General features: G+C 45.3%; 1 protein-coding gene across 18 annotated transcripts in view; it reads left to right on the forward strand.

Moving 5' to 3' along the window:
* The window catches only part of LOC131677680 (C-terminal-binding protein), a 215,963-nt gene that overhangs the window by 181,020 nt on the left and 21,271 nt on the right, over positions 1–13,672 (forward strand). For 10 of the 18 annotated variants that reach the window (XR_009303411.1, XM_058957626.1, XM_058957630.1 and 7 more), the window contains 3 exons: positions 3,771–3,911; positions 4,785–4,992; positions 5,087–5,295. Coding sequence is in view for 14 of the 18 variants with exons in the window: in XM_058957626.1 (XP_058813609.1) it covers positions 3,771–3,911; positions 4,785–4,992; positions 5,087–5,295 (558 nt within the window). In the remaining 4 variants the exon portion in view is untranslated. The remainder of the gene's footprint in view (positions 1–3,770; positions 3,912–4,784; positions 4,993–5,086; positions 5,296–13,672) is intronic. The other 8 variants (XR_009303412.1, XR_009303413.1, XR_009303414.1 and 5 more) reach the window with 5 other exon arrangements.

Here is a 13,672-nt window from a genome sequence, read left to right on the forward strand (position 1 = left end):
AGCATCGTAATTGGTGCTTGGATGCACGGCATCGTTAGTTACGTGAAGTCGTGTAGGCTTGGCGCGGTTTCCAGGTCCTCTCCTTGCGCTGCTCCTGTACCATGGTCGACAGCTTCCGGTCCATGGTAGCGCATTCACATAGATTTTGCCGGTCCTATGGTGGACTCGCACTCAAAGTGGCCGAAGGTTATTCAAACCACTACGGCTACAACCAGCATCCTGCGCGGACTTGCTCAACTTGGTATACCAGAGATTCTCGTGTCCGACAACGGCACCCAATTTACGAGCGTGGAACTTGTTGAGTTTTGCGCTATCAACGGCATCGACCACATCACGACAGTCCTTTTTCATCCACAATCTAACGGCTAAACTGTGCATTTTGTACACAAATTCAAGAGGGCCGCCAAGAAAATCCGAGAGGGGAGAGGATCAATTACTGATGCACCGCATACCTTCTTGCTCCCATATAGAAGCACGCCTAATCGTTCGACTCCTGACGGCAATTCTCCATTTGAAGTTTTGTTCGGTCACAAGAGATGGACTTGTCTCGAACTACTTCGGCCACCCTATGTGATAGTGCCGAGGCCAATCGAGAAGAAGCAAAGCCATTTGCGATTTACGCATATTAATCAAATCCGTAGCCGAACTGCAGCCACATCAACCACTAACGGCCGATTTCTTCACCCTCGGTTTGCACTTAAGCCAGGTTTAAATGTTCTGGTGAACCAGGTTTAAATGTTAAGCGAGGATGGAGAAATTGACCCTAAGACAGTAGGATAGCAACTCTGACATGCTCAGCTACATTTGAACATTCTGTTGGACGTTTGAAATCTCCTTAACTTACCATTTGATATAACATTGCAGTCATCGTCGACGCTGCAGATAACTAATTCACAGTGTAATTAAAGTATTTTATGCAGTCTTTTTATTTGTTAACGAGAAGACTTCCTACCTGCTCCGCGTACCAGGTTACAACAGAAGGATTTGTCGTCTTTGGATTGGTTGGATTGGCTATCATCATCGTAATCATCTATTTTAAACCTGGCCCTCGTGCACCAAAAATGAACGATTGACCGGAATTGTTCAATATACGCGTTTTGCATCGACGAACGCCTTACCAGGGCTGCGATATCTAGCCTTGTAATACAGTAAAGACCCGTTTTTATCAGCCCCTTGGCGAATTTTAAGCTTATAAAACAGGGACATTGATAAAATCGGGACATATATTTTTCTGTCTTTTTGATAAACAGAAGCTCTTAAAATATTCTTCTTTGTGCCTTGCAACCTTTTCTGATTATTTACTTTAAGTTCCCCTTAAGGGGGTCTGACAGCGCAAAATTAAAAAAAAATTAATATTTTTATTTTTCATTTTTCAGATCTCTAAGATAAGAAATATATGCCCAAGAAAGGATTTTCTCGAATTCAACTTGGTTCGTCTGCTAGAGCCCATTAAACTACCAACTATCAATTTTCATATGAAGCTGATAAAATTGGTCAAAAAGCTTATAAAATCGGGGTTAGATAAAATCGGGGGCTCATAAAACCGGGTGCTGATAAAATCAGGTCACCACCTATACAGTGGTATACCATTTTAGATATAGATGATGAGGTACCGCATTTGTTCTTCAGCCGCTGTCCGCTTCTGGACAGACGCTGTTTAGAGCCGCTCCTAACGTGGAGAACGAACGCTTTTCCATGATTGTATACTATTCCCCCGAAAATAATTCCCCAGAAAGCTATTCCCCAGAATTCCACTCCCCAGAATATCATCCCCCAGAACATACTATTCCCCAGAAAGTCATTTCTCAGAACGTACCATTTCCCAGAATTCCATACCCCAGTATGCGTCATCTCCCAGAAAGTCATTCCCCAGAAAAGTTTAACTTTTTTTTATTGATTTGATCTTTTCAAATGTACTACTCGTTCCCACTTCCATCGAACGACATTCTTCGATTCGGTCACATTTGAAATGATTTGCATTGTGTTGAAACCGGAAGTTAGGATGACATTGTTTATTCCGAATTAAAAAAAAAAAAAAGAATGGCTGACTATCCCCAAAAACCATTTCACAGAAACTAAAATACCGAAGTGTTTTCCCCAGAAAGAATTATTCTCAAGAAAACCATATCCAGAATGAGCATTGGTTCATAAGTTCTTTTCCCAGACATTTTTTTGAAGTGGGAAAATTTTTTGATGAAAGTCAAAACATTTTTTCAGTATTTTGGCCATATTGCTCCCCTCGAAGAGTGCACTGATAGCAGCGTTAGACAATAGCAATATTTTTACTTTTCTTTTAATAATATAAACATACATATAGAACAAATCGAAAAATTCAGTACAGGTGTGTTTTTCAGTGCCATTTGGCAACAACCATAGAAAGCAGTAGCACCCTTCCTAGGATCTAAAAGAAAGAAACAGTGTTATGTAAGTAAGGCTATGTGGCGAAACCAAAACTTTGTACATTACATGATACGTGATGTTAAGCTGGTAAGGATAAGCCGTCGAAAGCGGCGGCTCCTCGCAAAAATATCGTTGCACCAATTCGGCCAAAACACTACCTACACCTTTTATACACGGTTCCAAACACTCATTTGCAAAGTAGTTAACCCTCAAGCCCAGGAACAATTGGCGCATCCCCCGTATACTTGCGCATATGTCAGTGGCGCCATAATCGTAAATGCGATAACAGTCCCAACTAAAAATATATTCAATTCAAATTGCCGCTAACATTGACGAATAATTGTTGTCGAGTATTATGTCTGTAACTCTATGATATAAGTACCATTTGACGTAAGGTATGAAAATACTTTTGAATGTATTTAGTGCAACCTGTTTGAGTAAACCGAGCAATCGGGTGCATCGTACATCTGCGTACAATACATTCCCAATACAAAAGAAAAATAAATGTTCTAAACACCCACGAAACCATTTGTCAAAATATGCATTCATTTCGATTTTAATATGGATTCAACCAAAGCTCCAAAGAAGGAATTAACATATATGCTTGAATAAACCGGGCAGACGAAAAAATCACAAGTTTGCGTGCAAGAGTTACTTGGCGTACAAATTTAAAGAACTGCTCATGTTTGAAAGAAGGAACCAAATCCTATGTTCGAGTAAACCGGTTATACGAGAGGATAACAGATTTACTTGCGAGAGGCCACCGCTTCCGACGGCACATCCTCAGCAGCTTAACACCGTATAAGTTCCTTGAATTAGGTATGTGCAAACCTTTGGCTTAACCACAAATAATGAATAAAACATTAACTTTTCTGGGGAATGGGGCATTCTGGAGAATGACTTTCTGGGGAATGGGGCATTCTGGATAATATTTTTCTAGGGATCGGTACATTCTGGGAAATGTCTTTCTGGTGAATGGTACATTCTGGGGAAGGAATTCTGGGGAATGGCTTTCTGGGAAATGGCTTTCGGGGGAATGGTATACAACCCTTTTCCATGTTCCCCGTCCCCGTCAGCATAGACCAAATATCAACAATTGTGCAGATTGATCATATCTCATGTTGCATGTGATATATTTTCATCAACCGCCCTGTATAATCATAGTTTACCAAGTAGTTTATTCTGATTGCTAAAAGGTTCAGGACGATTTTCCGAAACCAACCAATGTCCTCTCTTGCCTATTACTTAACAACGATTTCCGTACATTGGGAAAATCGATAAGAATAGTGTTCACCAATTTGACTAAATTTAAACCAGATCTAAGAATGACATTTTTGTAATCGTTTTTTGGTTTCTTTATTTCATTCCAGATGAGACCCGGTGCATTTCTAGTGAACACAGCCCGCGGTGGTTTAGTCGACGACGAAGCGCTGGCCCACGCACTGAAACAGGGCAGAATCCGGGCGGCTGCGTTAGATGTTCATGAGAATGAGCCATACAATGTATTTCAGGTTTATTTTCTATTAGATTCTAAATTTTCCTCTCTGTCTGTTGTGTGGTTTATGTTTGTGGTTCCCGTTCTCTTATTATTTGGTTTCGTACCGCCCGCTCTACCTCTACCCTACTGTGAATTCAATAGGGAATTGGCTGACAATAAGGTTCGACAACATACGGGACAAGATAGCTAACCGTTGTTTTTCGTAGGACTGTCGATGTTCAACAGTTTTTACTGTCAACATAATAATCGAACTGAAAAATGTATGCAGTGGCTATACAAACAACACGAAAGCATCTCTTTGCCCGTTTGCCGTCTTTGTCCGACAATTGTCTATTATTTTTACCCAAGTTTGAGTAAAACAGTCGTAGAGTTAGCTAGCACCGGTACAGTTTTAGAATAACAAACAAATATTTGGAAAACGAGAAGCGCAGTGTTGGTTTGTTGAACACAGCTGCGCAATTTAGACTAAAGTATCGAGTTTCGCTGAAACTTCAAGATTCCCGTCGCGTACGCTTCGCTTCACAATCATCGCCATGTTCGTTCATTTTCATCCTTTGCTAGACTTTGACGAATCACCGACGCCGTGAGTCGAACTAAAGATAACCTAATGCGCATTTGTTTCTGTCAAAGAGTAACAACCCGAACGTAGCCATTGAACAGTGTAACACTTCTAACATCTTTCCTTGCGGTATCATGTCACTTCATTTTCATTCTCGTAAACAGTTGATAGTAGTTGTTGAGTGAGCGTAGTAACACAGTTAATAACACTAATAACCGTAGCATCAGATCACTGTCGTTTGTCTTGGAGCACACCTCCGAAAAGGCTAAGAATATACTAATGGATCGCTTTTTTGTTTCTTTGCATTCCACTTACTACGTCGAACAGGGTGCCCTGAAAGACGCCCCCAACCTACTGTGTACACCCCACGCCGCGTTCTACAGCGAGGCGGCCACGACCGAGCTGCGCGAGATGGCGGCCAGCGAAATCCGGCGGGCAATCATCGGCAATATTCCGGACTGTCTACGGAACTGCGTGAACAAGGAATACTTCCTGCGATCGTCGACTGGCGGCGGCACCGGAGGATACTCAGAAGGTTAGTATGACCGGCGACCGGTCCGTCAATGTCCCTATCAAAACAATCCCTGCTTTGATGGACGAATTGATCTACCAATCGAATTAAAACCAAGATAAAAAACTTATAGCTGGTATAAATGGCGGCTATTATTCAGGTGGATTACAGCAAGCACATAGTACAACACCGCTCGAGGCACCGCACAGTGCTGGATCACACGGGCCGCCCAGTGGTCCCCCGCCACCATCAGTCGCCGTACCACCTGTCTCCGCTGTTACAGCGCCACCACCACAAGGTATACAACATTCTATGGTCAGCAAATCGGTATGTTAACAGAAAACAAACGAGTGAAGCAACACGAAACTTGAAACGAACTGTGTGGTTGTAAACGTGTGTTTTATTTCCTAATGTTTTTGTTTTATTTGCTTACCATTTTTATTCTGGTTTTTGTACGTTTATTGTTTTGTTTTCAATGGTGCATGCACTTATCGTCATCTTGAGTTTCCGTTTATCCCTGTTCATGCATGTGTTTCTCAATGTTTATATAATATACTATTACTTCAGTTATTTTTTTTATTGTTTATTTTGGTTCTTTGTGTATCGTAATTATGCCGTCATTGTTATTTTCTAAATATTTTTCTGTTCTTTTATCACCAAACGATACAAAACACACATTTAGAACAAATCTGCCATCGCGTTAAATAGTATTACTTTATCAAAGACGCCGATGGCAGATTTTAATACCAAACACACGCACAGTTGTATCAAAAGTTGTTGCTACTGAAGATGGCGCTTATGGATCAGGTGTCCGGTGTACTCAGAACTATGCCAATACTTAATTTAGTCGCGCGTCCCATGGTATGTAGGCGTAATATATTTGTCTTCGTTCAAATCGGAACTGTCTCGTAGCTGTGGTTGTAGTTATACTCTCTGCCGGATAGTAAAGCAAGAGCAATTTACTACAGCTTACAATTTTCAGAATAGTGTTTTTAAATTATGTTTATATCTTCACAGAGTTGAGCAGTGAAAGTTTGAATCTGCAATGTTCTCTCGTTTTCATATTATTTAGTAATCGTTTCTATGTAAAGTTCAGCATTTGTATTTGTGTGAATTTAGCATTGAGATTAAAATTTAAACACCGCTCGAAATTTTTCAAACTTTGCGGAGTGTACTATGAAAATCGCAGGTTGTTTACGCATGATAATAACTCACCAAACTTGGGCGTTTGCGCTTCGCATGCATATCCTTCGGCTTTTACAGAGAAAATCCAAACACAATTCTGTACCAATATTTCGGTACCAACCATGGGGCGGTATTCCCAGGATATGTGGTACCGAATCTACTACCCTAATCATATCGAGCAGTGGATTGCAATGCGTTAGAAGTAAGTTCGATTAGAGAATCTTCACGAAAGCGGAGAAGCACTTTTGTCACACTTTTTCTGACAAAATGAACATTTAGTATAGCGTTATCTTAGATCAGTATTCCAAGGAACTCCAATTGTCTGTTGGCGTTCGCATGTTACAGCTGACCTTGTACGTCAATTAGCAGAAGTCTAAGGAACTTGAGCTGGTGCTGCCAGAAGGATCAATTTTCGGCCTTGATAGTGAAACCGATTCTTATGATCCAATTAACCTTGAAGATTTGATTGGCGAATGGTTAGCTTCGCGGATTCAACCAACGTCGCCAACATACTAAGACTAATTCCGTACAAAATTACAATGTTCCAAAAAACGCAATACTCATTAACTATACAAAATCCCACAACGAATTGTCCCAGAGAACATGAAAAAATCAGAAAACTAATCCTCAACTCAATTCTACATTTCCTAAAAAGCCTTTTCCCCGAAACAACTGTTTGCTACTTTTGAATTTGTGACATTGGGTATTAGACTCCCCAGGAATAATGAGATTAGAAAAATTAAATCGGTACACCGATTCTGATTCTCACCGGTTGCATCTGGTCCAATTTTGAGCCAAGACTGGCAGCGGATCAACGTTTTTGAAATTTGTATTGGATGTTTTGATTACCTAAATGTAGAAAAGCCACTTGCTCACTTGTTGCTTCTAGGAAATTTCGCTATTATTCAACGCTATGTTGAGCTGTGCAATCAGCATTAGGAATATTTTGGCTTGGTTGGCAAGCTCCCCATATCATCTGATCACTTTCCTTTTGGGAAGGGAAAGAGAGGTGCAAAAAAGGTAGGGGAATGAAAAATACAATACAATACATACTTACAATCGCAATATAAACAGTAAACAACCTGGATTGTCTACTGACGAAGGAATAATGAACCATACTGATAAAGTCTATAGCTCTTTAGAACACTGGGTTAACAACAATAACATACCCTTAAGTTTTAGCTCCCTGTACATAGGTTAATCTATTATGTCGTTTTTGCTTGACAATACAGAAACGAAAATAGTGAAGTTGCTTCAAACAAGCGATTTCAATAGAATTGAGTTAAGTTTGCGCAGATTGGCAGTGGCAATAACGAACTTGTCGAGGTTGTAGGGCGAAGGGAAAAGGCCGTTTTGTAGCGTAAAAGTTGTATTTAGCTTCAACTATAAGTTAATAAAATTATGTTAGTTGGCGTTACAATCGTGATTAAATTTAACTGTTCTTACAATTTGGTGGGCTGTACCCTTTTATTCGCCCTTGCTGCCAGTCGTGGCTCTTTGCCAAATAATACTGTCTAAAAACATGTTAATTATAAATTTGTTTCCTTCCACGTTTTCTAGGATGCTTCTATTATATTATACCTTACCGCCTTTCAAATCTTTCCTGTTTTTCACTCTACTTTCACTTATACCTTACTGTACTTCTCTTTTAAACTTTTGCTTTTAATTTCACTTTCTATCTGCTGCCGTTCACACTGAGCTTCGATGAGTAAAAGAACTGCCAAATGAAACGTGGTCTAGTCGTTGACAGTTCGGTGATGTATCTCCGCTGTCATCAAATGACGTCTGTCACACATTGACGCGACGCTTAACTGCCGCCGCGTTGCTTTGATTCTGACGCGTTGCCTTTGTCAGGCAGTGTTGCCAGCTCGACGGTTTCTGCGTTGACAGTCTCCCCCGGGTGTAGTCCGGAGTCCGCCGGAGCTCCACTCTTCTTGACGTCGAGCAAAGCCAACCGCGTCACCGGTCGAATACAAGTCTTGTCGCCTATCTTCACGACCGCTCGTCGATTTCTACCGTCCGCATGCTGCTTCAGGCGGACTATTCGCCCTCGCTCCCATCCACTCCGTCTCGTCGGATCAGCGACCATCACTAGGTCGCCTGGTTCCAGTGATGGTGTCTCGCTGAACCACTTCGGTTGCCGGCGGATCACGGGCAGATATTCCAGCAACCAGCGCCCCCAGAAGACTTCTAACTGATGCTGGATGTGCTCCCAGGAATCCCCCAGGATTCGACACCGAACTGATTCGCTGAACTGTCTCGGTCCTGCATCTTTGTCGTTTGTTTGCTTTATTCCGTTCGAACTTAGCAACAGGAAGTGGTTCGGGGTGAGTGCCTCGGTCTCCTCGCTCTCCAATGGCAGATACGTCAGAGGCCTTGAGTTTACGATACTTTCAGCCTCCACGACCAACGTCTGCAACCCCTCGTCGTCAAGCTTCCCCGCGGAATACGCTTCTTTCATTGCAGCTTTAACGGACTGTACTAGGCGTTCCCACGCTCCGCCCATGTGTGGCGCTCCTGGTGGTATGAAGTTCCACTTCGTGTTTGCACTGGTAAACGTTGCGGACAGTCCCTGGCTTATCTGGTGCTGCAGTACTCGATCGGCTCCTTGGAAATTCGTTCCGTTGTCGCTGAAAAACTCGGCAGGTGGCCCGCGCCGTCCAACGAATCGGCGGACGCACGAAATACAGGACTCTGTTGATAGTGTGTAGGCGATTTCTAAGTGTACGGCACGAATCGTTAGGCAGGTGAACAGTGCGACCCATCGCTTTACATTGGATCGCCCCAACTTCACCAGCAATGGTCCGAAATAATCCACCCCTGTGTAGGTGAAAGCTCGCTCGTGATGGGCTAAGCGGGCAGATGGCAGTGGTGCCATTGGAGGGATCATTGGTCTGATTCGCCGTATTTTGCAGGACGGGCATTCTCTACCCACTTTCTTGACCACCAATCGAAGCCTCGGGATAGCGTACAATTGTCGAACTTCGTTAACGACCGTTTCAGCATTGCCATGGCGAAAGTTGCGGTGGAATCGATGCACCAGAAGTTCCGTGACGCGATGCCTTCTCGGTAGAATCACGGGATGGCGCACGTTGTAGGCGACGTTCTTAACTGCCGCGATTCGATCCTGTTCACGTAGCAAACCCTTCTCGTCCAGCTTCGGCATCATTTGGTAGATGCAACTGTTTTTCCCGATGACTTCTTGACCGGTCTCATTGGGCGCTTTGTTTGACAGCGCTGCAACTTCGTCCGGGTATTGTTCACGTTGCACCAACTTGAAGATGACTTCTTCAGCAGCCTTCAGTTCCGACTGTTGTAGCTGTCCACTATATCGTGGCTGTTTCTTCGATACATTGTGCAGAAAACGGAGAACGTATGCGGTCGCACGTTGCAACCTGTCCCAGGAAGAGAATCGGTCGAAATCGATCGTTGGTTCAAACGAACTGTGATGTAGTGTCGATACACGCATTTCTTCCACGGTAACCATCACCGGTTCTTTGCGACAGGTCCAATCTGCTTCCAGGAGATTCAGGAAATGCGGTCCTTGGAACCACTTGCTGTCGTGGTTGAAGTACGGTCCACTACCCCATTTCGTTGCTTCGTCCGCTGGATTGGATTTGGAAGGCACCCATCTCCAGTCGCTTACCGAAGTATGCTCAAGTATCTCACCTACTCTACAGGACACGAACTGTCGATAGTTTCGAGGGTCGGCATTAATCCAGGATAGCGCCGTTCTGGAATCGGTCCAGAAAACCGTCTTGGAAACTGGGACGTCGAGGTTTTCCTTGCCAAATTTTGACCACCGTACGCCCAGTACACACGCCTGCAGTTCCAGCCTGGGAATAGACCACGGTTTCAGGGGGGCGACCTTTGATTTTGCCGCTACTAAGCTGCACTGTGGTTTACCGTGTTCGTTGAAGGTGCGTAAGTAGATAGCGCACGAATAGGCTACTTCGCTTGCGTCGACAAACACATGCATTTCAGCCCTGAGGTAGGTCCTTCTCGTGGCGTTGGGGAAGTAACATCTGGGAATTCGGATCTCTGCGATATGGTTGATCATCTCGATCCACCTCTGCCACTTCGCATAGACTAAATCGCTTACTTGTTCGTCCCAATCCGTGCCTTCGCGCCACAGGTCCTGGATCAAGACCTTTCCATGGATGATAAACGGCGAGAGTAACCCCAGTGGATCAAACAACGTCATGACGCAACGTAGAATCTGCCTCTTCGTCGGTCGGGTTGCCATGCGAATCAGTGTTTGTACCTCGTCGCTCATTTGAGTAGAGAAACTCAGTTCATCGGATGATGGGCTCCAAAGCATACCGAGCACTCTCTCGGTTGTCGACCCGTCGATCAGGTTCAGTTGCTTCTCAGTTCCATCTGGTACTTCGCCCAGTTGCTCGAGGACCGTGCTGCTATTTGACCGCCAGTTGTGCAATTTGAAGCCTCCTTGGCCGTGAATGTATCGCACGTCGTTTGCTACCTTTGTCGCCTCTTCTGCGGATCCGAAACTCGACAGGTAATCGTCAACGTAGTGATCGTGGACGATCGCTTTCGATGCCTCAGGAAACAGTTCAGCGTGCTGTACTGCGTTCCGATTTTTGACGAATTGTGCCGAAGCTGGCGAACAGGTGCTCCCGAAGGTAGCGACATCCATCAAGTAGATCGTAGGTTTCTCCGTTGGACAAGCGCGCCACAAGAAGCGCTGGGAATTCTTATCTGCCTCTCGGATACGGATTTGGTGGAACATTTCCTGAATATCCGAGCTGACCGCCACCCCATACTGTCGAAAGCGGAATAGCACGGCTGGAAGTGACGAGAGTTGATCCGGACCTTTGAGAAGAGCGCTGTTAAGTGAGACTCCATCGACTTTGGCGGCTGCATCCCAAATAACTCGGACCTTTCCTGGTTTCTTAGGGTTTATTACCGCTCCCACCGGGAGGTACCATACCCTTCTTGGGTCCGCTGCATCTATCTCCGCTTTCGTAGCCCTGTGCGCGTAACCCTTTGCCTCGTATTCGCACATCTGTCGATGGAGGTTCTCTTTTAGCAGCGGATCGCGATCCATTCTGCGTTCGAGACATTCTAGACGTCGTACCGCCATCGTGTAGCTGTTCGGGAATTCTACATTGTCTTCTTTCCACAACAAACCCGTTTCGAAACGGTTCTCTACTCGTCGGGTTGTAGTTTCCAGGATAGTTAGCGCTCGTTGTTCTTCCTTAGACATTGGAATGTTTGACGGGCGCACGCCTGCTTCTTCGATGGCAAAAAACTGCTTCACCGTATCGTGAAGTTCTTCGTCGCAATCGCATCTGCTTACGTGGAAATTATAAGCTTCGGTGTCACCGCTTTCTCGCGGGCCGTAGACACACCAGCCCAATCTGGTTCTCGCAGCTATAGGACCGGTACCATCGCCCTCTCTTACTTTAAGTGGTAGCGCAAGTCGTAGGTTGTCGATTCCTATGAGGATCTTAGGCTTTGCGTTATGGTAGCTGCTAACCGGAATCCCCCTAAGGTGCGCGTGTTTTGTCGCTGCTTCTTCCACCTGGAAACTCTGACTCGGCAGATTGAGACATTGAACCGTTCTTGCGTTCACTATCTTGTGCCGTTTGTGCTGTCCTTCACCTGCGATCTCGAAAGCGATGCTTTCCTTTTCCATGCGGGAAGTGTTTCCCGTCCAGCGTAGACACAAAGGCTGAAGGCTACCTTTTAGACCCAACGATACAGCCAGATCATGTTCCATTAGTGTCAGATCTGATCCCTCGTCCAAGAATGCAAAGGTATCAATCGAGACGTCGCTTCCATGTAGGATCACGGGAATTATCCGAAACAGCGTCGACGAAGTCAGAAGACGGTGGGTGTGATTCTCCGCCACTAATGCATTCGATGCTGGAGCCTTTGGAGGCCCACGTAGAGAGTGAAGCAGTGGATGATGGCGGAACTGACAACCCTCGATGTCACAACTACTACGAATCCGACACGCCCTGCGTCCATGGCTGAATAGACAATTCTGACAAAGACCTAAAGCTCGGACTCTTCTCCAGCGGTCGTTGACGTGCAACGCTTTAAATGCAATACACTCGCGCACTCGATGACCAGTTTTGCTGCAGTGTGCGCAGTCAAACTGTTTCGCTGCGCCGGTTGGCACATTTATTGACCGTACAGAACTGACTGCTCCTTCCATCGCGTGAGTGTTCACGAACGCTTTGTTCTTCGGACGATCGCGTGGGTTGTTCCTTCTGGACTCAGGTTCGAAGGTTACTACGCTTGACGCGTCCTGCACCACCGACGTCATGTAATCGCCGAAGGTTTTTAAATCGACGACTTGGAAACTACGCTTATATCCTGCCCACATCATCCTTTGATCTGCGGGAAGCTTCGCAACGAGTTCCTGTAGTAGTGAAGGATTCGATAAATGAGCGCGTTCGTTCGCCGCTTCGATGTGGTCGCATAACGCTTGCACCGCCATCCCGAAATCGATGAGACCTTCCAATCTGTCGGACCGTGGTGCTGGGATGTCTCGCACCTTGCGTAGCAGAGCGTTGATCAGCAACTCAGGACGTCCAAATCGCATACGAAGTGTCTCGATCACTTGGGGCACCGCTGCTGGTAACACCAGCCGACTACGTACTGTTTCAAGCGCAGAACCAGACAAACATCGTTGCAGGCGAAGCATGTTCTCACCATCCGAAAAGCCGCAGGCTTCTGTTGTGTATCGATAGCTTGAAATAAAGATCGGCCAATCCGCTGGGTCTCCAGAGAATCGGGGAAGTTCCTTAGCCAGGGACTGCCGTGCTGCTAGCTGCTGCTGCGTTGGACCTCCTGGAGCTCGAGGGGGAATCACTTGGTCTTGATACACATTTTCTGACAGACGAGGGGGCAGAGGAAATTTATTGAATTCAACCGGGTATGTGGGGGAATCACGCATTCGTTCATCGGTTTTATTCTTATATTGACTCTTGGGCAGAGTTAGTATTTGTGTTACACCCGGGCGCGCGTGAAAAACTTGCTGCTGCTCGCGGGGAACTTCAGGAGGCATTTTACTATTTCCCGGATGCGCGAAATTTCGCGACTGTTCACGGGAAATTTCATACATATTGGTCGCGGGGCAATATTGAGAAGTGTATTCGTTTGCATTTATTGAATAATTACTCAAGGCTTGACGCTTACCTGGGGGTTCCATATAGCTTGGATTGCTTTCCGTTGCTGCGATTGTTTGACTTACCGCTGCCAAACTAGTATGGCTTACCGGTTCCCTCACAGGCCAGCGACGATTCATTGGGTCGATTTCACCTACTGCTTCAGCTTCGGAACCATTTTTAGACCGAATTCGTTCGTCCTCCGGGACAGTTGCTAACGTTCGGCCCGCCTTGGGAATGGTGCCGGTCTGCTTCTCCATGCGCGGCTGGCTTGCCGCTGGCTTTGGTAGCTGCTCCGTCACTGTACTGCTTGCTTCCGGATGTCCGACTCGTTCGCACATTTCCGCACTGGATTGAAATCCCTCAAGTAGGTTGCGGCA

The sequence above is a fragment of the Topomyia yanbarensis genome, chromosome 1 (assembly GCF_030247195.1).
Source record: "Topomyia yanbarensis strain Yona2022 chromosome 1, ASM3024719v1, whole genome shotgun sequence".
NCBI lineage: Eukaryota > Metazoa > Arthropoda > Insecta > Diptera > Culicidae > Topomyia > Topomyia yanbarensis.